General features: G+C 35.9%; 2 protein-coding genes across 2 annotated transcripts; both read left to right on the top strand.

Moving 5' to 3' along the window:
* The first annotated feature begins 653 nt into the window (after positions 1-653).
* On the top strand, positions 654-9,187 carry LOC113762548 (lysine-specific demethylase JMJ25). Its single transcript, XM_027306043.1, has 15 exons — positions 654-866; positions 1,189-1,270; positions 1,847-2,442; positions 3,255-3,397; positions 3,481-3,580; positions 3,695-3,827; positions 3,921-3,972; positions 4,120-4,804; positions 4,967-5,296; positions 5,872-6,303; positions 6,409-6,481; positions 7,132-7,217; positions 8,059-8,178; positions 8,277-8,347; positions 8,745-9,187. Exons 3-15 carry the CDS (start codon positions 1,909-1,911, stop codon positions 8,842-8,844), a joined length of 2,859 nt encoding a protein of 952 aa, XP_027161844.1. The 5' UTR covers positions 654-866; positions 1,189-1,270; positions 1,847-1,908; the 3' UTR covers positions 8,845-9,187.
* A 5,918-nt stretch (positions 9,188-15,105) lies between these two features.
* Positions 15,106-24,727, top strand: LOC113756633 (katanin p80 WD40 repeat-containing subunit B1 homolog; the record flags this gene model as incomplete). Its single annotated transcript, XM_027300265.1, has 15 exons — positions 15,106-15,545; positions 15,905-16,035; positions 17,015-17,132; positions 18,200-18,426; positions 18,506-18,608; positions 18,889-18,959; positions 20,172-20,246; positions 20,332-20,475; positions 20,672-20,849; positions 21,331-21,852; positions 22,507-22,563; positions 22,647-22,906; positions 24,080-24,202; positions 24,533-24,607; positions 24,695-24,727. Coding segments are annotated over exons 1-15 (2,142 nt in total), but the record flags the coding sequence as incomplete, so codon positions are not given.
* Between the last annotated feature and the right edge of the window lie 3 nt (positions 24,728-24,730).

Raw genomic sequence — 24,730 nt, 5'->3', positions numbered from 1 at the left:
TTTAGTTTAAATTCAACTCCCAGTCCTTAGGAATGGTCACATCATACTTTCAGTAATGTTTAATCACACCATTTGAGTTAATAGAAAAGAAAAATAAAAATGGTCCAACACAATTATAAATTACTCAAGAATGATTGTATACACCATAATCTAAAGTCCTCATTGAAACTCATAAATTAAACTACTTAATCATAAGTTGAACCAAGCCCCTCTCGACTTATTAAGGTTCAAAGATGAATCAAACTCAGTTTGATAAGAGCTTATTCAAGTTTGATAAGAGCTTATTCACGTTTGATTTGCTAATTAATTAAGTCAAAATTGAACAACATTTTATGCGTGATGATAATATTTAAATTCGATAGAAAAAAAAGACTTGTTTAAATTCAATTTGACAAATAAACAAATTAAATTTGAACAAAATCTTAAATTCATTAAAATAATTAAATAAGTTTAAATGGTAGAGTGTTTGGTTTGATTAAAATCTTTAACCCCTATCACCTGCTGACACTCGGTCCGAGTTGATAACCATTACGGTCAAGATCTATTCAGAACCGGAAATTCCAAAGCTGATAATGCTAACTTCAATCCGACGTCGTCTTACTTGTCTTTCTCCCCTGTTTCCTGCAAAAACTAAAAACAGGCCAGCAGCGGCTGACTGGGCTCGAGTCTGGTCCTTCTGTTCAAGTCTTTCTTTCCTCCATTAAATTTACCCCAAAAATTTCCTTCCTCATCCTTCTCAGCACTTCAACACTTGGGAAAAAAATAATTGACAGACCAAATTAAGAGCTGCTAAATATTCCCAGTTTTTCTTTCCCTTCTTCTTCATCCATTCTGGTCCCTCAACACTGGGCCCCACACTTCTCCAGGTTCCCCTCTTCTCTTTCTCTCTCTCTCTCTCACACACACACACAATTGCTAACACTGGAAGCATTTACACGGCGCTAAATACTTTTACCTAAATATGTAGCTATTTACGTATACAGATATAAGTAGACATTGATCGAGACGTTTTTTCTATGTTCATACAGATTCTGATTATTTTGTGTTTGATATCAATAAAAATTTAAAATTTGCCTTTTATACTGCTTTGATTCACTTGGTAATTCGCACTTGTATGAGCAATCAAGCATGCATGAAGAGCGTGCTGGTGAATTTTTTATTTATCTAATTACTTTTCTTGATTTGCAGGTCTTGGGATTCAGGAATTTTGGAGCTAGGGTTTCGTTTTTTCAGTTAAAAATAGGATTTTTTTCCAGCTCTTGTCTTTTAGGTAAAGTTTTCAATTTTATCTGTTCTTTGTCTTTTGCTTGCTGTAATTTTTAGGGAGAAAGGGACTTTGTTTGTTTAATGCTGCATTTGAAATAGTTTACTTGAGCTTTTAGTCGCCTGAATTGAATGGCCTCAATGTAGGCTGAGCATCTGGTTTCAGTTTTTCTTTTTTCCTCTTTTTTTTTTTTTTCAATTCATATGTTGATCTCTGCAAAGAGTTAATGGTTTGGTGCTGTTTTCTGCATTTAATGCGGTGAACATAATTAGTTGTAGTTAAATTAGTGGTTTTTGGTAGTTGTTGATTGTACTTTACTGGAGCTCGGCAAACATGCAAGTACTTTCTTTGGGGATACTGAATCTTCTAATTGTTGATTCAGTGCATAGTGATGGCTGGTCAACAACCTATTTATTTAGATAAATCTTTGATGATTCTGCTCTAGCTTTTCTTTAGCTTTGTTGTCGTTTCAAAATGCTTGTCGTGTTTCTCACACATTCACACATTTGTTAGTTTCATATCTTGTCATCTGCCTTTTCTTATTTTTTGTGTGCACACCGCTTTAAATGGTTGCCTCTTCAGGTTGATAGTTTCCTCAGTCAGCATGTGACGCTACCATTAAGTTTATTATTGAAGATTTTTTCATGGATCATTCGCGGTCAATTGCCGGTGCTGGTGAGGATAATGTAGCGATTCCTGATGATCTGCGTTGCAAGAGGTCAGATGGCAAACAATGGAGATGTACCGCAATGTCCATGCCTGATAAAACTGTATGTGAAAAGCACTACATTCAGGCAAAGAAAAGGGCTGCCAATTCTGCACTAAAAGCTAGTATGAAGAAGAAAAGGAAACCTATAGGTGAACGTGATAATTACTACGAGAGTAAGAGTGATGATATGGATGTACCCCTTGTTAATTCCATAGCTGGGGATTATTCTGGTTCAGTCTCTGGGAAGAAGTACAAAGAAAAATTACCAAAAGCGCAGAGGAATTATTCACCTGAAGCACCTTCAACAAGGAGTCTTACCCTTCGGAGTTCTCTCAAGTCAAATGATGAATTACAAAGGGATGGTATTATGCATGAAGACAATCGAAGATCATACAACACACCACCACCTCCTACAATCGATTCATCTAGAAGCAGATCACAGAAGATGTTTGATTCTAGTCCAATGACAGTGAGTCAATATTTTGGCTGTTGCAATGCACTAAAGATTAGTTGCTTTTACCTTAAACTTTCTCATCAGACATGTAAAACAGTGTTAAGAAGATACATAGCATACTTGTTAGCTGGAAACCATGATACGTATTGTTCATCAACTAGTTTGCGTCCTAGTGAGCTTTCGATCAAAGACTAATCTTAGGTCATGGAATTTTCTTTTATCCATGGAACATTTCTTGTAATCAAGGTTAACTTGGAAATTTCTTATCATGACTGTATAGATATGGCATACATTCTTTAAGATAACTATGAGTTAGTACTTTGGATATTTGTGGATTCCACTTTGTGTCTATTTTTGGGTAAGTATGGTCTATTTTTGTGTCTATTTTTGGATGTTGGTTTATGATATTAGACGCCTAAAAGCTGTAGCCAGCATGGCAAAACAATATAAATAAATGAAGAGAAAATTCTCAAAAACAATAGTTACCTGGTAAGCAAGCCTACAAATGAATATGCTTTGATCCTCATGATGTATGGTACGTCTACTTAGCATTCTTTTTTCCAGTGTGCAATTGTATAGCTCTCTTTTTAGGCCATATTAAATTACTGATGAAGCAAAAACATGAGTAATTATTAAATACCAAATAAAAAGTATTGTTTTGATGAAGTGAATGTCAAAAAAATTTGGATAAAAATTGTTTCCAACTTAAAATTGTGGAGTCAATCTCTTTGATAATTCTGGCTTGGTCAAATATGTTCTTGTCGACAGATTATCTTTCTTGCAAGCATGTGTTCTATGTTACTCATGATTAGCACCTTACATAATAGGAAACTTCCGAAGGAAGCTCAGAATCTTCTGATGATACTGGCGGGCAACCTTGCCATCAGTGCAGAAGAAATGATAGAGACAGGGTGATTTGGTGCCTTAAATGTGATAGGAGAGGATATTGTGATATCTGCATTTCAACATGGTAGTCAGAACCTTCTTTCAGGAGAATTTTTTTTTTCTGAAATGAAATGTTACTAGCCTAACCATTAAGTTCTGATCTATCAGGTACTCTGACATCCCAGTGGAAGAAATTCAGAGGGTTTGTCCAGCATGTCGTGGTAGTTGCAGTTGCAAGGTGTGTTTACGAGGAGATAATTTGATAAAGGTATAGGTCTTTTTGCTGATGCTGCTATTCATAAGTTCTTCCACTCTGTAAAATATAGCATTCTCCAGAAGCAGACGTTACTTCTCACAAGAATGCAATCTTATCTAAGTGCAGGCAAAGATACGGGAGATACCTATACAAGACAAATTGCAGTATCTTTACTGCTTATTATCTGCTGTGCTTCCTGTTGTTAATCAGATCCATCATGAGCAGAGTGCTGAGGTTGAGCTGGAAAAGAGGCTACATGGTCAGATGTTTGGGTTGTTTTAGTTAGATCTGGTGTCCATTTTTCTACATCTTATGTCTGACAAACCTCAGTATTTCACATCTTTTTTTGCAGGAAATATAGATCTTGCCAGGACCAAATTGCATGCAGATGAGCAGATGTGCTGGTACTGTTAACAACATTGGGTTTATTTGCTTTTATTCTTTTCTTAGAGATCCAATCTGCTTGATTGATGTGTACGTGTTCCTAGGTATACCAATGCACTTTGTGTATGTACAGACAACTGTTTAATATTTCCTTATTTTCTCTGCAGTAATTTTTGCAGGATCCCTGTAATCGATTACCATAGACATTGTCCAAATTGCTTGTATGATCTTTGTCTTAGCTGCTGCAAAGACATTAGAGAAGCATCCAGGCTTGTTGTTGAGGTAAAGATGGAAAATCAGATAGCAGGTGAAAGTAATGACAGAGAATGTGCATTGGAGCAAGTTGAATTATCTAATGTCCAACTAAATTTGCTTAGAAAGTACTCTGGTTGGAGAGCTCAGAGGGAGGGCAACATTCGATGTCCACCACGGGAGTATGGGGGATGTGGTTGCTCGTCATTAGTACTAAAGCGCATCTTCAAGATGAACTGGGTTGCTAAACTGGTAAAAAATGCTGAAGAAATGGTTGGTGGATGTAGAGTTGATGATTCTGGCAGTGAGGAAAGAACGGGATTTGATCTCAGGCTTTTCCAGGCTGCACATAGAGAGAATGATAGCGACAACTGTCTATACCATCCATCAGCCCAAGATATCAAGACTGAAGGGATTGGGGACTTCAGAATCCACTGGAGTCGAGGAGAGCCTGTTATTGTTAAGGAAGTTTGTGATACTTCCTCAATGACAATTTGGGATCCCGAGGTTCTACTGAGAGGAATTAGAGAGACTGCAGAAGAGAAACTTAAGGATGCAAATAGAACTGTAAAGGCAATTGACTGTTTTAATTGGACTGAGGTAAATTTCCAGTGAATTAAGCTGCAAATTAACAGCAATAAAACTCCATTCCTCCCCCCCCCCCCCCTGGCAGCAAATAAAAAAGTCATCTATACTTCCATTTATGGGTTTCTCTTCTCCACATTTTGCATGTCCCTCGCTTATGGATCAATATAATAACAGGTTGATATTGAACTGAGTCAGTTCATTAAAGGATACTCAGAGGGTAGATTTCATGAAAATGGTCGACCAGAAATGTTAAAGTTGAAGGATTGGCCGTCTCCAAGTTCTTCAGAAGAGTTTTTAATGTACCAGAGACCTGACTTTATAATTAAGCTTCCCTTGCTAGAATTTATCCATTCGAAGTGGGGGCTTCTAAATGTTGCAGCAAAATTGCCTCATTATTCATTGCAGAATGAGGTAGGCCCTAAAATTCAGATTTCATATGGAACATGCAAAGAACTCGATAGAGGTGATTCTGTGGAGAAGCTTCGGCTTAATATGCGTGATGTGGTAAGTGCTATATATTGCATGCTTCCTGCTTTAAGTATCTAGTTCCATTTGAGAACTGTTTCCGATTTTCCGTTGGGGTGGGTGTGGAGTTGTATATTTTTAGGGCTTGTTATCATTGGATTATTTCAGCTGATTTTATATTCTATTTTTTTATAATCAGTTTTTTTTTTTTAAAGGTTCTTGTTTGCTTTTGCATCTAATAGTAAAAAAAGCTAAAAGTTAGAATCCAGCCAAGAGTAGCTTTAGTCGATTCTGATTATTTTCAATATTTGCTTTCCATACTCAGACTTCACAAAATCTTCAGCAAACTAGAACAAGCTGTTAGATGATTGCGTTGTATATGACTTGTATTGTAAAAATTTAGTACACAGACAAATTATGATCCAATTATTTACTTTGTTTTTGGTTTTGTGACTTACAAGAAAATATTATTTATTAAGTCCTTGTTTTGTTATTTTATCTTTTCCTTTTGGTGGGGCAAAGGATGCGTGGTTTGCTCTTAACTCCTATTGCTTGGTGTGTCAATGTTGTCGATTGATCAATGATTTGGATTACCATTCCCCTACTTTAATTAGGTCTTCCTACTGGTACATGTAAGTGATGCTAAACTAGAAGGCCGTGAGAGAACAAAGGTTGAGAAGGTACAGAAGACCGTTGCAGATTCTGAGACAAGAGAACCATCAGGTGATCCACAAATGAGCTTGAATGGTGATTCTCTGAAATCATTGACCAGTGGACAGGATAGACTGGATGAAAATCAAGATATTTTAGATCCTGATAATTATGAGGCTGTCAGGGATCAACACACTAAAGCTGCTTCTCCAACAGAAGAGGAAACAGTCAGTGGTGAGGATCTGAATGTATCTAGTGATAATAACTGTGAAAGTTCTCAACCAGGAGCACTTTGGGATGTTTTCCGCCGACAAGATGTTCCAAAGCTGATTGAGTATTTGAAAGTTCATAAGGAGTTTGAAACGCCTGACAGGGATGGGTTAGAAAATGACTTTGTGAGTTCTTTTTCCTTTTATGTTTTTGTCATTAACTTCTGAAGCTTGATAATGAAATTCACATTGCCTAAATACACATTGCTAAATCCACTACACTGGTCTCAGGTGCGGCATCCTCTTTATGATGGCACAATTTTTTTGAATAGTTATCACAAGCAAAAACTAAAGGAGGAGATTGGTGAGTCTTACACTGAGATGTTATTTTTAATTTTCTATGTCTGTTTACTGTAGGCAATAGCATCAAGTATCTACCTAAGTAGCTTACTTGTATACTTTCTTTGAACTACAGAGTTTCACTATGTCTGAGCATTTTTATTTTGGTTCTCTTTCTTTGAAGTTATCTCTCTTTCCAAGGTTTGAATAGTTTGTTTTACCACGTTGAAGTCCTCAAAAGCTTTTTTTTGGAGCTGGTATTTCTCTCAGGTTATATTAGTTTTGTTCTTTCCTCATTTTTTTTTTCTTTTTTTTTCTTTCTTCTTGGCATGAAATTTGGAAATGGTATAACAAGTCTGCCTTGTCAATGACCAATCTTTCTGGTGAACTAATATGTGAAATAAATTCTTGCTTATTCTCCATTGAAGGGAATGACAAAGTCTTTGTTCCATTTAAAATGGAATGTTGGCAGCATTTTTAGACTTGTGACATATATTTAGTCTTGGACAATAAAGAGTTCTTCTAAAAAGTTTGGTTCCTAGTCATTTCTTAGTAATTTCTTGTGATATTTAGTGTTTGATTTGGACCATTATCTCCTCTTTCAATATCTCTCTGTGTCTTTGTTTGGGTTTGTTGGTATAGGATAATTTAAGGAATTATTAAATCCTTTCTCAGGAATAGAACCCTGGTCATTTGAACAGCATATGGGGGAGGCTGTCTTCATCCCAGCTGGTTGTCCTTTCCAAGTGAAAAATCTTCAGGTGAGACTAATCAAAATTTTATTTTTTTATTAATGAACCCAATTTCTTCAGGTGGATTGTAAAGAAAAGATAAGAATGTCTTTTGCTTTGGCTCAAGCCAAGCTGATGCTTAGTTGATATTCATGTCATGTTAACGTAACTTCCCAATTGTGTCATGAGATTATGTCCCTGGTATCATGACTACTCTTTTGTCCTGCCTGAACGCATCTCTAAGCTCCAGAGGAAATAGGACTTGCTATTAGTTTGTCCCTGTTCATGTCAATCATTATATCTCTTGGTAGTGATTCTCATTCTTTTAGCATTTCCTACAACTTGAACAAGAAGCACAAGCGGTGCTTGATGTTATGTTTTGCACTCAATGTACTTACTATAATCCCAGTTAGCTTTAGAAGGTTTTCCCATAGAATTTTTCTTGAGAACACCTATCAACAAGTTGAATTCTACTATTATTTCTTTTTGCAAAAATAGTGTTGAAGTGGTTTGGTGTTTTAAGAGTCTCTAGACAACTTTCAAAGCAGACCTTTTGCCTCAAAGACATTTTGTGACAACCTAAGAAGGTTGGTCTGCTGAGGTTACTCGTGTGTAGCATAGCAGTAAGCAAGCATATTTGAAGATTTTCCAATAAGCACCATTTTGAAACCTCGCCTCTTGGTGGAAGGTTGTGATTTTCCCAGTTTGGTGTGGCTGTCTTAGATGCTATGAGCTGCAGCACAATCTCAGCAGCAAGGAAAGAGCTTTAAAGAACTTCATGTGATTGATTTCTCTTGTTCGTTTGTCTTAAAATGGTTGTTTGGGTGAATTAAATTTCCCTTTCATAATCCTTCACTTTGTAAATTTGCAGTCCACAGTTCAGTTGGGTCTTGATTTCCTTTCTCCAGAAAGTCTAAGAGAGGCCCTTAAGTTGGCTGAAGAAATCCGTGGCCTTCCCAGTGACCATGATGCTAAGCTTCAAATACTGGAGGTAGCCGAGGAGATTTACTTCTGGTTTCCAGTGCATCTGCTTTACAGAGTCTTTCATGTGTATCGTGGTGCTTTCTCTTATACTATACCATGATGCAGGTGGGAAAGATATCATTATATGCTGCAAGCTGGGCCATTAAAGAAGTTCAGAAGTTGGTTCTTGATCCAAAGTAAGCCAATTTAAGACGTGTACTCTTTTAAGTTCTGATATTTTTGCCCCTTCATTTTAGCATACACAATTGTACATGATTTACTAGTGTAGCTACATGCTCCTTTGTGGAATCTGACATACTTTTGCTCTCTGAGCACGAATGGTCATTGATTTTTCTCCAGCTAGCCAAAATTTAGAACCATAATTAGATGTGTCCTTTCTTGATGAAATTGCTACCTGGATTGTCTGATGGCAACCAAGAACTGTAGCTTCCCCTCCTCTGGCCTCTCCCATGGCTTTTGTTTGAAGAAAATTTAATAAATCAAGAAATCAAGAGTGAAAAAGACGTGGGATTTTGTACTTTCTCCTCCTTTCTGCCGGTGGTTCATTGGGACTTTATGTTTTCTGTATTGCAGACTCGGTCCTGAGCTTGGGTTTGAAGATCCAAATTTAACTGCATTGGTGTCAAAAAATTTGGAAGAGATGGTTAAGAGGAGACAGATCTCTTGTGTGTAAATTAGTGTACGATTTTAATGTACAAGAGCAGCTAGGGAGTAATTACTCCAATACTTTTGTAGATAGTTGTGTGTATGTAGATCTTTTTGCTCCTAATTATGAAGCTCCCGGCTTTTGAAGCTTCTGGTATCCCACAGCATAAAAAGGTACTCGAGTGCCAAATAGTGTTGCCTACAACCTTGAAATGTATAATCTTGACCGAGTCAGTTTTGGACTGGCATAAATATGTATTAGCTTTTTTGAGTGAATATCATGAATTTAAAGGCCCAAGGTGGTCTATATTGTTCTAGGCCTTGTATACTATTGTGGGAAGGGAAAAATATGATATCTAATATTACAAGCAGGTTTTATGTCAATCATTTGATTTGTGAACTAAACATGCCTGGAAGTGAAATTGACTGACTTCTTCAGGAATGCTGGCAAAGAAGCACCAAACTAACACGTCAAGTTTTGCTTTAGTTTCAAGGTTCCTGGATCCTTTGTAGGACTATAGAGTAGTAGTCTCTGTTAGTGTGCGCTGTAGGTGTATTAGCCGAGTCCTGTAAAATTTGAAACTTTACTCCCAAGTGTTCGTCATATGGTCTGTGAACGAGCATTAAGTAGGCTTTGAACTTTGGGCATTGGTGGGAAGTCATCTAGTAAATATGAGTCGTTCTGTTTAAATAATAATGTAGGTCGGCTATTAGTGTGAACAGTACTATTGATTAACTTAACATAATATTGTTTGGATTCAATAACCTAACATTGTTCGGATTGTAGCTTTTCGCAGAAAAATTTTTCACATTTTTTGCGCGCACATTTTTGGATCATTTTTTTACTTCACATATATCAAATCGTTACAATATTTTTTTTTTTTTACAAAAAATTTTAAAAATAACAATCCAGAACTGATCACCATAGGCCATTACAAATTGATTCGATTGGCAAGAACGGATCATTTCTTTACAAAAGGTTGTCTGTTCGAATCTCATTGTCAATGTGAGAGTTATGTTGATGGACGATTTGTAAGAATTTTGTAAGCGATCGATCTATGGTTTCGGTGGTACGTCTTGACTCGTGGTGATGATTGAAGTTAAATTCACTCAAAACTTTTTTTTTTACCAAAAAAATAAAAACTGGTCACCCTAACGAGTTGTGACAAATTAAAGGGGGGAAAAAAGGCAATGTCTCAGGCTCTCAGCTCATCTGGACACTGGACAAAGAAAAGACAGAAAATCATTGACCTGCTTTATCCTTGTTCCACTGAGCAAAGTACATACAACTCGTCAACAAAAGTTCCGGATGATCTGCCTACATCTAAGATGCTCCTCTAAGCCATTATGAGGCATTGCGAATGTGCATGGTTCCCTGTATGCTCTACCGCTTCTATGTTTTCTTCTCGGTTTAATGGATACTACTTTATAACTTTACAAGGGGAAAAGATAGAGGAAAAAGAGAGAATCCGAAAATAGCTGTCTGCCAATATAATAAGAGGTCGGAAGTTTTGACCAAACTAGTGAATTATGCGCGTCAGATCATACTTTTACAGATTTTAACCTGCCAAGTGCCTAGAAAATAAAATATAACTAGTTATGATAAATAGAAGAATCAGATATCTATTATACCTAAAAAGATCGTGTATTCGAATTTTACTATCCATGTTAAGATTGTATTAATAAACAATCTGTAAGAATCTTATAAATGATGTATGATTTCGAGAGCATCGCTTCAACCATGATAGTGATCAAAATCTCCAAAATTTTTCTATCAAAAACAAACTATTGCGCCGAGAGAGCCGGTTTGAGTAGAGGGAACTAAGGAGGATGGAGCGGGGAGTGCGGACAAAGAAACCAGCTTGTAACCACACATGAATCACCGACCTATTGGCAGAAGCCACCAACAATCTTGTACATAAAATGCCTTTTTGGCGGCGGCATTTGTCCTAAATCCTTGAGACTCTTATTTTAAGTAACACATTAACATTGCAATTTTGCTGAGAATGGTCCCCCTCTGCACCCTCTGCCACTGGAATTCGTCATTGCAAGATTCTGATCAAGGCTTACAAGCACGAGAGATAAAAACTACCCATTTATTATCTTGGAGATTCAATAGCCAAAGAAAGCAAGAAAATACAAGAAAAGTCGTGGAATTTCTTCAAGAATCTCGAAAATTTGATAGCAGAATAATTGTCTCCCAAGACAACTAACAAGAATTGTGATAGCGATAGTTGCCTCTCCATCAAAATGCTAAATATGATACACTTGGAGTATAAGCGCAAATGTTGATCTATTAGATGCAGCTCTTTGAAGCAATTATTTGGTCAATTGAACAGTACCAAGTAAATAAGACCATATTGTGATAGTGATAGTTAGCGCTCCATTTCATTAGAAAATCAGAAAAAATCATTACCACTTCTGACTTTGCATTCTGGTTTCTTGTGGCCACCCTATGCAATTTGCTTGATCTTTTCATGAACAAAAATGATTGCTCTGTCCTACAACGTCAATGTAAAGCATTGATGATTTAGTGGTCATAGTGGCACCAGATTTCTACTAACAAAGATTTAAAAATTAACAAACAATCTTCACCAGGCAAAGACATGCACAAGTGAGTTTTAAATCCTCCAATGATTGATCATAGTTTACATGTTGGGTTGACAGCACTGATCAATCATGAAGTTCCCAACACTAAAAAAGAAGACCTCTCCATATGATAGATTATTAGATTCTTGGACTGAAAGTTTGCACAATGTCTGCCAGTCACATAAGCCTAAGCCTCGTGCATGAGAAATCTAAGGTTGTGTTTGGATTGCATTTTTCGTCATTTTTCATGGAAAAATTACTGTAGCAATTTGATATATGTGAGGGAAAAAGGTGATAGGGAAATGTGATCACGGAAAACGATAATATTTTCCGACGGAAACAAGCAATCCAAGCATGGACGCATATTTATTGGATTACAATTATGATATTCATCAGAATTTTAATATTATGATCAAGTTTATTAGTGCTTTTTAGATTTTTGGTATGAGTTGATTTTCAGATCTATTATGTATCTGTGTCATAATTGCTATCATTAGTACAGATATTGGAACGAAATTATGCTTTTTTATTTTTTATTTTTAAAAAAGATGTCATTTTCGGACAGTTAGATGATTAAGCATATGGCGCTATCAGCATATTAGACCAGGTAGGTGAGATGTACCATGTTTGTTAACATACGTAAAAATTGGGCAATATGATTAATCCCGATTTGTAAAGGAATCAAGTAGCAACCCTACACATACTTGGTTTTACCCATGCTTGTATTTGCTATTTTTTACCGTAAAAAGATGGTTTAAATTTTTTTAGACTTGGTTCCTAGGAGGCAAATACTAGATATTTTATCTTTCACTGTTGAATTGCCATTTTTCTCCAAAAGATTTTTATTTTTTCTGTAAACACAATTTTCAATCACTTTTTTTACCTCACATATATCGTATCGCTACAGCAGCACATTTCTCTGAAAAAAAAAAAAACTTCGAAAAATAACAATGCAAAAGGGCAATTGTTAGCTTCTTGCGTGTAATGACATGAATCAATAATTATAATGTATTTTGTGAGCACACAGTTGTGAATGCTAGATATTTTATCTTTCACTGTCAAACTCTACCAATTTAAATTTCAAGCGTGGGAGTGACATGAAGGTTTTCACTTTCATTGAGTGAAGAAATTGATGTTTTGTCGATATTTTTTTTTTTTGAAAAAAAAAAAAAGGAAGAGTAGGCAAAGACATTCAGACCTACAAAACCTTACTGTTTTCTTAGAGTAACACTAGGAGTGAGTGATGATGGAAAAATACTTCTCCTATTTAACAACTATTTTAAAGTAACCATCAAATATGCTGTTTTACTTCTTTTCTCTGTTTCATTTTGCCTGGTTTCAAACATGAAAGACGTAGCATACTTTCCCTAATAACACAGCCAATATCCTTCATTCGTCCAGATGAACAATTTGATCAGTCTGAAATTCTCTATATTTGTCAAAGAAATTTTAGTTAACAGTAGCTATCTAAATAAAGCCTTCACAAACAAGAAGCACTCGTTACCATTCAACAGATTAAAAATAGACGTCAACCACCGGTTTACTTGTAAAATGATTGAAAATAATAGGTTGCGTCTCGTGTTTATCACATTAAAATACAATATGGGGAAAAAAAAAACTGGCTAAAATTTACTAATATGTTAGTTTTTTCTCTTACTAATCTTTTTTCCTTTCTGGGATCAATACTAAATGCATTAACTAATAAATATTGAGGTTGAAGGAAGTTGGACAAAAGAATTTTCTAATACGTGCAATTGACTACAGAAACATAATTGTATGTTCCCTTCTTAGAAGGAGTGGAAGTAAAATGACAGCTGATGAAATTTCTTAGATGTGGAAATCATATTGCTGATTTATGCGATTTTTTCCTCCCTTGGCAATAATAGAAATTTCCCGGTGACTAACTGTATATAAGATAAGATGAACTGACTCTTCTGCGAATATATGTATATATCTTGACTTGATCTTTTTACAGTCCTCATCATGCATGGAAAAATCAACTCTCAAACACTTACTAATGCCCAAAAAAAAAAATTTCACTTGTGGTCGCATCTTTTTTTAGATCCATCTTCCCAAGAAAACCGAAATGAAGAGAAAAATTTATATAGCCTGATTGGATTGTTATTTTTAAAATTTTTTGTAGAAAATTATACTATAACGATGTGACGTAAAAAAGTGATTAAAAAATTTGTTTACGAACAGAGTAAATTTTATATATACTGACAGTTTATACACTGTGACGGTTGGATGCACGACACATATGCAAACTTTGATTTTTAAATTTAAATTTAAATTATGTGTCATGTATACAATAATAAAAGTGTATGCACTATCAAGTATGGAAGATTACCTAACGTAAAAATTTTTAAAAAATAAATGACAATCCGAATAAAGCTGCGTGGCTAGGCTCTCAAAAAGAGGACAAAAGAAAATTGCTACGTGGCTGCAACAACCAAGTAGGCCAAATCAAGGCGCGCTCCTTCAAGTGCCAAGCACACAACGATTTATTGACCAGTAGAGCAATGGTTGATAATTGGTGGTCAGGAACAAGAGATATTTTTATACAAAATCATCAAATTGGAAAAACATCAAAAGCCGACACAAATTTTCTGATGGACTTTTTTTTTGGTCATTTAAAATAACGAATTTTTTTTTAAACCAAGCCCTCTCAAAATTGTTGAAGTTTCATCCTCCGAACAAGTAAGCAAGTTAAATTACGCAGGGAAAATTTTATTTGCATAGACTCCGTTGTTGAATAACGAGAAAATGCACGTATGTGATATATTGATGAGCTTTATCCTTATATCATTGGTGTATATATATATATATAACCCTCTTATCCTTCTTTATACCTTTCCTAGAAAAATGATCAGTTTCATCTCCAAATTTTTTTACTAGTACAGATTTACTTTCTAACTTTTGTTTTTAGCCAATTAAAACATGAACTTATTTTGCAGTTTCAATTGAGAACTTCCGTGATGACGTTACCGCTTAAAGCCGATTTGACTCTTAGTTGATTAATTAAACAGGGGTATTTTGGAAAATATTACTCACCAAATCAAGTAAATTGTGTAAAAACTCACAAAATTAAACTTTAAACAAAATTTATCTGGTATTTTTTTTACACAATTTAAAAGTTTTATCTGGTATTTTTCAAAGAATTAGCCAATTAATGTGTTTGGATAGCAAATTATTTTCACAAATTTATCTACTTTAATCATAAACACATTTTTAATCACTTTTTTACCTCACATATGCCATATCAAACAGTGTTACATTAATTTTTTTTAAAAAAATTATCTCAAATAATCTCCCATCCAAACATGTTAATATTTTGATCCAAAAAAAAAGAAAAGAAAAAAAAGATTAAAAAGTGATGCTCAAAAACTGTTCTGAAGGAAAAAAAAATTTACCGTTCTTCCCGTTATATTTGCCCTTTACCTCTTATTCAAGCATCAAATTCAAAGTGCCATTTTCATCGATGCGGTAAAAAATATCTCTATCAAATCTGCTCGGAGGAATTCATCCCATTCCTCCGAGCACCATAACTTTTTGCCCAGACTCGCAGTAAAAACAAAAACAGTCGACAATGTGCTCCCGCCCCCATCAATCATTGTCTGAACACGCACACACACACAGTTCTACTCCTCTCTCTTTCCCACCTTCTCTACAAAATTAAATGATAATATGACAAAATAAATAGTATATAATCACTGGCACCGCTCCTCCTCAAGAATAAATTAAAACCAGAATATATTTTTTTAATTATTCCTTCGTTTTTCTTCCCCCCTACATTTTGTTCCTTGAGGAGGAGGTCCACGTTCTTTCTAGTCTTTTGCCGTGTTCTGAAGCTGAAACTTTCTCTGCAATAATCTGTTTTGAATTTTCATCACTTTTCCGGTTAGGATTTCAGTAATAAATCAGCTCTAAAATTCTAGGGAGTATATATACTTGTATACATACACGTTACGTGTAAGTTTCGTATATATACTTTTCCCTTCTCCCCCAATCTCCGCCGCACCGACTAAATTCAGCTCTTCATCAGCTGCAGCAGCAGCAACAGTGGCGTGCACGACGACGCCGTTTCGATCACCGATCTCGTCGTCCTCCGAGAAATGGCCAAGCGCGGATATAAATTGCGTATCCTTTTTTGTTTTTTGGCTTATAATTTTCGAGTGTGGATGACGTCTACTTTTAGCTTTATTCCTAAATTCGCTGTGTTTTTAGGGTTTTTTTAGTTCCTTTTTAATCTCAAGTAAGTTAATAATAAAGTTCACCAATTTTGTTTAATGCTGTGTGCTACATTTTCTTTATTAGCTACGATTTTTTTTTTTCAGTTTAATCGCCCTTTTTTTATTTTCTTTTGTAGAATTAGAAGTTAGCTATAGCAGATTAATTTTAAATGAGAATACATGACTCTAAGTTAAGCCAGAGATCTTTTGGATTTTATTTTATTTTATTTGGTAAGTTGTATGTTCTTGACTAAAATGATTAAAAAGAGGAGTTTGTGGCGCATTCGGGGAATGTAAATTGTTTAAGGATTGGGAGGAAGAACTTTCGGCAATTTATAACAGGTGGAGATGATCAAGTGGTCAATCTTTGGTCAATTGGCAATCCTGCACCTTTATCGGTTAGTTCAAGACTCGCTTTTTACAGAGTGTACTTGCAGTTTCTTTAGAATGAGACCTGAACAGCTAATAGGGATTGTATCATGTTGCGAATATGAAACAAAAAATGAGCTGTGAAAAGATAAGTTTCTTCCAAGTTCATGTCTTGAATACCGATTGACTGATATTGGAGCCGAATCGGGCCCCCTTTTCAACCTTTTTCTGGGGAAAAAGGCGCTTACTCTGATGTTTTTGTATAACTTTTGGTGCGTTATTAAGTTGAAAGGTCATTTAGATTTGTCACTACGTGTACTATATGTAGTTGTAGTTTTCAGATTCTTATAGTCACGTTCAGAACATACTCATTTGCAATCATTTTATGACTCTTGCTTATGATATCGTGTCGTGATCTATTTATGCTTCATACTGGGTGTCACATACTATGATTCAGCAATAAGAAAATTTGTAGTCTTTTACTTAGTTCATAGGATGTCTGACATGCGGTTGGAATAAAATCAGATATGCATGCGTCTTTCTGTTTCAGAAGAGAAGAGATGTTGTTGGTCTGTAGTACTTTACTCAAGCAGTAACTTGAAGTGCTAACTGCTTTGGAATTGTTGGTGATGTGTGTGCTATGTGCTTTGTGTTCTGTAATCATTGAATTGGCAAATGAAATTTAACATTGCCCGCTGGAGTTGCTCTATGCATGATCATCTTCTTTTCATTGTCTACTAGGAATATTCCTCTCAGGCTTAATTAATGCTCTAATTAATATGTCTATGTTGCTTCATTTCGCCTAATATTATCACATGATGCAGGTTTTTCAGTATTCCTTTCTGTTTGTTGTTTTTAGAAGTATTCAACTTATAGCAGTATGTGAAAAGATGGGTGGATTAGTCTAGTTTGGATTCCGCTTGTTGAATGTAGTCATTGTATAGTTTCTTTATCTCTTAAATTATTGTGTACAATTAATTGAAGTTATACTCTTCCTAAACCATGCAGAGTCTTTCTGGTCACTCAAGTCCAGTTGAATCTGTAGCTTTTGATTCTTCGGAGATCTTGGTGGTTGCCGGAGCATCATCTGGTGTAATTAAATTGTGGGACCTTGAAGAAACAAAGAGTATGTTGATTACCTTTTCTAGCTTGCTTTTTACCCTAAGTTTGCATCTGATGAGTAATTAGTGGTTTGGCTATTTATTTTCCGTGCTAGTGGACTCAACTTGGTTCTTGTATTTGAGCTAGCAAAGATGGAATTTTTAACCTTATGACCTAATCTAGATTTAGTAGTATTTCATTAACTCCTTCAGATCGTGTTTTATAAAGTGGTTTGTTGATCTAGGAATCCTATTTATTGCTGTCATAATACTCAAGAGACCTAATTAATGATGCTTTTCAAATTGAACTTCAAATACTTATGGTTACCATTAGTAATTGTTTGACTATAAATATCATCCTTGTCATTGAAGATGGTGTTTCCCATTTCTTGCTGTTGCAATACTCAAGAAACCTAATTAATGATGTTTTCAGAATTGAACTTCAAACATGTAAACCTAGCACCATTTATTGTCAACTAAAAAAATGACAAACAGGCTACTGATTTACATGTCTGGAGAGAAAACAAGCCACTTGCTTGACATGAAAGCCTTGGGACATCACCCTAAAAATACTTGATGTCTGATTGTAATGTCTCCTGCCATCCATATTGCATTTTATGCTTTTTTCCAGATTGTTCCCATATGCCTTGTAGCATCTGGTATTGTGCTCCATAAGTGTTCAAGAAGGATTTTGTGTTGCTATAGCCAGAAATGAATGCATGGATACACAACCGGCTCATTTTTCTGGAAATGTACTTATCAGAAAGACCGGCAGCTACCAATCTAGTGGACTCTGAAGTGCAGTCATGCTGGTCTTTAGCCGAAACAATATGGGCAATAACCAGCATGCTGCCTTGAGATCTGCTGATAAATTTCTGTGACCATAAAGATGGGCATCCGTTCCATTTTGGTGTGGTAGAGTAACTAGTGACGCGTAGAAAGCAGTTGTAATAAGTTGTTTGCAGCTTCATAAGTTTAGATATTTAATTATTTTGCTGGAACTATTATCCTGTTGTCGGTCTTGCTTATTTTAAGTGTCTTAAATATATGCAGCTTGGTCTCTAATCTAGTTACTAATATTCTTGAAGTGTAGTGGTTCGCACTCTTTCTGGACACAGATCCTATTGCACTGCTGTGGAATTCCATCCATTTGGTGAATTTTTTGCATCTGGTTCCATGGACACTAATCTAAAGATATGGGATATCAGAAAGAAAGGATGCATTCATACATATAAGGGTCATACTCGAGGAATTAGCACTATAAGGTTTACTCCTGATGGCCGATGGGTGGTTTCTGGTGGATTTGATAATGTTGTAAAGGTGTGACTAAAGCTTTTTTACAGGTTGTATCTGCTTTCTTTATCTTTTGCTTGGTCATGAATTCTTTACTTTCGGTCAGATATGGGACCTGACAGCTGGAAAACTCTTGCATGATTTCAAGTTTCATGAAGGACATATCCGATCAATAGACTTCCATCCACTTGAATTTCTTCTGGCTACAGGTGAACATGCACAGCATGCATGTCTTGGAAGAAATTGTTCTTCTATGTTTTGTCTAAAAGTTTCCTAAGTTACATCTCTATTTCTATGAGTACATATATCTTCCAATCATTTGAGGCTGGTAGACCATCGTCTTACTTGTCAGCCCTTTATTTGCTTTATATGGATTTTGCAGTTTATCCCATTTGTGATAAGTTTGGGCCATGATTGATTTGAATTGCCTTTTTTTTGGCGATTATTTGCATAGTATTGTTTTACTAGTAGTATAATATATTTTCTCAGGCTCAGCGGATCGAACTGTTAAGTTTTGGGATTTGGAAACTTTTGAAATGATTGGGTCTGCCAGGCGTGAGGTAAGCTTGCATTTTTGCAGTGACAGATATTCTTGCCTCACTTATTTAGCACCTTGTTATTTTTCCATGTTTTTTTGTCTGGTGTCCTTTGAACTATTATCATTTATGATACTATAGGACTGAAAACTTTAATTTATCTAAGAAGAAAACAAAAGAGGAATATGAGAGGGTTTATTTACTCATAAAAATGCTGAGTAATATGTTAGAACTATTGTTACTTGTCTCGTTGGGTTCCTCTATTTTTGGCTACCCTTAGCTTTTTCTCTCAGTTTCCTGCAGCACTTAAAGCAGAAATTGCTTCAAGAACCAGGTCTAAGGCCTCTGATCATCTGCTTCTTGACTTCATATCTCAGTTTCTGGAATAATTAATGATTTGGCAGCAGAATAGGAGAGTACTTTATGAAGAGTATTATGCTTTGGTCGACATTTTATGATAGTCAACTAAATTAAATGATTGCTGACACCCTTGGATTTATAGAAAGGCAGATGCTTATATGACTCATAATGGGTGTGTACATGTTCATTCTAAATATCTGTAGTGACCAGAGGTTCTCAGCCGTAGTTCTGGCTGTTATATCCCTTTCCTCATGAAGTTCTGGTTGGCACTTTATTTTTGTTTCTGTTGTACATGTAAATTGGTAATGACTTGATGAACAGGCTTATCTTTTGGTGCTTTGTTTCCTAAGATTCAGTCTTATTGAAGTGCTGGGTAGGGCCGCCAGTTTTTGTTCAGTGGTTAGATTTGGTATGCTGATGTAATTACAAAACGTGCCACAAATTTACCAATCCTAACTGAAGTGATAAACTCCATGACCCTTTCTGAGAGTGCATGAAAGTGATCCTGTGTTGAGTATAATTGCAATTAGATGTGAAATTGCTTGGGCAAGAGCAGCACCATTACTAAATTGCCAACAAGAATTGGTAAATTTGACGGGATGGTTCTCATTGTACTCTGTTAGGTTGAAAAAAATGCATGATGTGTCTAAAACGCATCAACTTCTTAGAATTAATTGAACTTTTTAGGCATGCTGTTGTAATTATTGCCTACCATTTTTCTTTACTTGTAGTCCATTACATCTCTCTTCTCTTTTCTTTTTTCTTTTTCATGTTAGATGGTGTATATGCCTTTGATTTATGCTTGATGTCAATCGAAGTGGTACCCTTGAGACAGTACTTTTTCAATCAAAAAATAACAATTCTTTTGTCCCTCAGACTGCTGGAGTTCGATCCATAACGTTTCACCCTGATGGAAGAACGCTATTCTGTGGATTGGATGATAGTTTGAAGGTTTAGCTCTATCCTGTGGAATTTTCTAATATCTTTTACGGTTAGCAAAGAAATTTTTCTCATTTTTTTATTTTGGTTTGACAAGGTGTATTCATGGGAGCCAGTAATTTGTCATGACTCTGTTGATATGGGATGGTCAACACTAGGTGATATGTGCGTCCATGATGGTAAACTCTTGGGTGGTGCATATTTTCAGAACTCTGTTGGAGTTTGGGTAGCTGATATTTCGGTAAATAATTTATTTCTTTCGTTCTAATCTATTCAACAAATTACTTTGTCTAATCATCTGCCATTCTATTTCAATGGTTGTTGCTGATTTGCTACATCATGCTTTATGTTTGGGGTTATGTACCTGACATTTTTTTGGGATTACATATTGTATATAGATGATGTTTAATGATACGGTAGTTTACTTTTCCTGTCAGCTTATTGAGCCATATGGTGGGGGTGCGATACCTGAGCTGAATGGCCCACCTGAGCAGAAATATGAAGTTCAAGAAAATCCTTCTGAGAAATCCGTAAGCCATAGGAGGTCCAATTCAAATTTCCGCAGCATGTCACCAGATATTGATTCTAAAGACATTAAGAATATCTATGTGGATAGTAAGTTGATCTCTCAGCAACCAATGACTGACCATTTTGTGTTTGATCCATTTTCATGCTTAATAAATGAGTGATGTTTTTTTATCTGAAAATTGCTAGTTCATATTCTTTGACCATGTTATGTTTGATTGGGTTTTTCTTTTGGCTGGAGTTTGGTGCTCAATTGCAAGCATGGAGATTATGCAGAACTTGGTTCTGTTGTTCATTATTGTTTGGCTTTGATGACTGTATTATTTCTGTTGATAGTGCCAGTGATAGTGTGATTGCAATTATTTAGCTAAGAGGCTTAGCATCAAATTAGTTATTTTTCCCGTAAGCCTCCTTTTCTCCAAACTAAGACGAGCTTGTTTTCATTTGTTAGTCAGTGGACAGACTATACTTGCATACATGAATACATGTTCTCCTCACACACGTGCAATAAATTTTTTTTCTTTTGCACTTTCTTCTTCTTGCTAATAACAAACATTTACTGCATTTGAAGCTGAAGCTTGTAAGCCTGTTACTTCAACAAAAGTTGGGTCTCTTAATTCTCCAAATGCTGTAGACCCTTCTGAACCAAAGGAGATTACGACTTTGGCAAGTCAGAAGCAGGGCTCTGCGGTAAGGGTGCATGCAAAGACTAATGTGTCAGGGGATGCCAAATCCTTCATTGTGCCTATAGTGATACCTCGTGAATATCCTAGTGCAAAAGATAAGGCCGGTTCTAGAAGGGAATCTTTTGCTAGCAGTAGGGCCATTACTGGTACACTTAAGCCTTCCCATATCCGAAGGTCGTCAAATACAAAGTCTGATATGGAGAAAATCTCAACTGGATTGGAAACCATGTCTCTTGGCAGTATGACGACTGCAGTGGAGACTAAAACGGAACCAAACTTCAACAGCAAGCTTGTTTGCAACAATAATGTGAAGGAATTCTCTGAGGGAGAAGATCTGAGCATCAAGAATGTTGGAGAGAAGCTAGAAAAAGCTACATCGCTGACAAGACTGTCAAATCAGGAAAATGGTGAAGTTCTTTTGTGTTCAATATAATAAACTTTGTATCTTGTTACAGGATGTGTGCATAGTTATTTCAATAGTCTCTTCTGCTTTTGTGTTCATTATATTGTTCTAAAGGTTCTTACATTATTGCTTCAAAGACCCTGTATATGATACATGGTTGTCTTTTGTGGAATTCAGTTAGTTTATATATGTGGAAATAGATATGTATTCCTGAAGAAATAGTTCCTAGTAATGCCTTGCAAAAGCAAGATTAAGATACTGTATTATGCTCTACTTTTCCTAGTACCCATTCTGGGGAAGTACAACCTTGGTTAGTGCTTACTTTTCCCACAAATTCTCTTGTTCCTATAATATTGTTGCCTGATTATTTGGTTTACAGATTTGCTTTTTCTTCATTTGCCTAGACTGTGTTTTGAAAGTCATGATGGAATATTGATGTTTAATAGGCTTTGGGATTCACTCCTGCCATTAACTCCATAAAACTGAGCAAAGAATGATGTTATGTTTAATTTTGGTGTCCCCCATCAGAGCTGCTTAGGATCGAACTCTGATAATGGTGATATATTTGATTATCATCCAACAATTCTTCTTTTGTCCCACTGACAGGAATGTAAAAATTACCCAGAATGATTGATTTCACATATTTTCTGTGTTTCAGGTGAAAAGCCCCAGGAGTGCAACAAAGGGGTTATTCCTATTAGAGTTGTGAATGGAGGTTGTTATCTGATCCAGTTACATTATCACATTTTGAAAAGACTAGTGGCAAAATATTGATTTTTTGGTGCTTAACATGTGCAGTGGCAGTTGTGCGAGGTAGGACACGCAGTTTGGTTGAGAGATTTGAAAAAAGAGAGGGATTGAGTAGTAATGAAGCTCAAACGCCTGAGAAAGCTCCTAACTTTAGTAGCGAAGAAGCTCAAACGCCTGAGAAAGCTCCTAACTTTAGTAGCAAAGAAGCTCAAATGCCTGAGAATGCTCCTAACTTCAGTAGCAAAGAAGCTCAAATGCCTGACAGATGTCCTAGTTCAATAACTGAGGCAGCTAAAGCATCTTTGCAGGTATGGTTGTGCTTATATATGGTAACTTTAAATAGTATTGAGCTGACAAAAGTCTTGTTGTGATGTTGATAGTTAGGAATCAAGCTTTACATGAAACTGACTGGATATTTTGAGGAAGTGTTATTTAAGGAGAAGTTGGATACAAAGAAAAGCTTGTGTGCATATTTTTGTTATTATCTTGTGCCTACCCTTCAAATTCAGTGTAGCTAAGACTTGCATCGAATCCATGTGTCTTGAAAGTGTATGTGTAATGAATGCTTGAAAACTTTTAAGTATTGTTTGATACAGTACCGTTCAACTTGAAAAAGTAGCGTTTCTTGTGTCTGGATATTCCTTTAAACCTCGAACGTGAATACGCTAATATAGAATTTTATTTTTAAACCTTTTTGCTTCAATTTTTTTATTTCATTTTTGCCTGGAGGTGGCACACAGGGTACAGGAGTATGTGGCTATAAGCTTTTAGAAGTACTCTGAAGTTGCTTTTGCATTACTATTGAATGTGGGCTAGCTCTTTCTTTTTTCTGATCTACCTAAACACAATTTTCGCCTGCAATACAGCTACAGCTACATTTACACCGCCACCAATTTTGGCATTCTAATAAGTGTGTCATGATTTCTTTCACCATGTTATGTTACTTTCTAAATACTTAAAATTGATTTGAGACAGTTGCATCTTTTGAGTGCCATAATTATATTTTAATGGCCTGTGATAAAATGGAATTGACACACTATTTGCATTAAAATGAGAGCTAATGTTAGCCAAGGTCTGGACTATTTGTGTTAAAATGCAATTGACGAATCATGTTGCTGAAATCACAACTTCTAGACTTCTAGAACAATGGTTTTGTCACCTCTCTCTCTCTCTCTCTCTCTCTCTCTCTCTCTCACACACACACACAGAGGCATATCATGATGCTGACATGTCTCTCTTTCTGTGGGTTACATACGCACACACATCCTGGTGGTGACATTTCTCCTGTTCTATCAGATTCGTTTTTGGGTACTTCAGGCAGATTTTATTTTTGGCTGCTTTAGTTACTGGCTTGTTTAACCATTTATAGTTGAATTGCTATCTTGGTTGTTGGAAAAGTTGCAATTCTCAAGAATTATCTTCTACTGCATTCAAGTTGGCTTTTTATGAGCACTTTGATCGTTTTATTGTGCTGTCTGCAGGATAATAATCCACCAAATGCTGGAAGGGAGCCAGATACAGATGATAATCATGCCATTGAAGCGCTGATGCAAAATCATGACGTGCTATTAAGCACTTTTCGGTCACGCCTGACAAAGTTACAAGTAAGTTATTTTGTAGACTTGCATGTGATGCTGCTGTAGTTTTTGGAGGTTTAGCTAGATTTATAGAATTCATTTTTTGTTCTCCTTGGCCATGTGTTGCATTGTATACACGAAGAAGACAAATGGTCTAAACTATATCCATATGGTAGGTAGATGTCGTATTAAGTGCTCCAGAACATGGAGTCAGCTTTATGTTTTTTGGTGAAGTTGAAGTGTTTTAGAATGCTGGTTTTTGGACATCTTTTGTCTTCCTTTTATTAGCTTCCAATCTGCATCTAGCATCATATTCTCTTGAAGTTGACAGTGACCTACAGTCTGTCTTCTTTGCAGGTGGTGCGGCATTTTTGGGAACGCAATGATGTTAAAGGTGCAATAAATGCTATGATGAAGTTGCCTGATCATTCTGTGAGTATCCTCCAGATAGATCATCTGTTTGGTGTTCTGCTTACTTTTCTCCTGTTTGTGCATCATATCCAGTATGTTGTGGCACAGGTACAAGCAGATGTAGTCAGTGTTCTAAAGGAGAAA

Source organism: Coffea eugenioides, chromosome 2 (genome assembly GCF_003713205.1).
Source record: "Coffea eugenioides isolate CCC68of chromosome 2, Ceug_1.0, whole genome shotgun sequence".
NCBI lineage: Eukaryota > Viridiplantae > Streptophyta > Magnoliopsida > Gentianales > Rubiaceae > Coffea > Coffea eugenioides.
Note: the sequence above shows the minus strand (reverse complement) of the source record. Positions and strands in the feature narration are given on the sequence as shown.

Bases quoted from the DNA above. Each gene is read 5' to 3' on its own strand.
- LOC113762548 (XM_027306043.1), top strand. From the start codon at position 1,909: ATGGATCATTCGCGGTCAATTGCCGGTGCTGGTGAGGATAATGTAGCG. The intron at 6,482-7,131 runs GTGAGTCTTACA...ATCCTTTCTCAG, and splicing joins AAAACTAAAGGAGGAGATTG to GAATAGAACCCTGGTCATTT. The intron at 7,218-8,058 runs GTGAGACTAATC...GTAAATTTGCAG, and splicing joins TCCAAGTGAAAAATCTTCAG to TCCACAGTTCAGTTGGGTCT.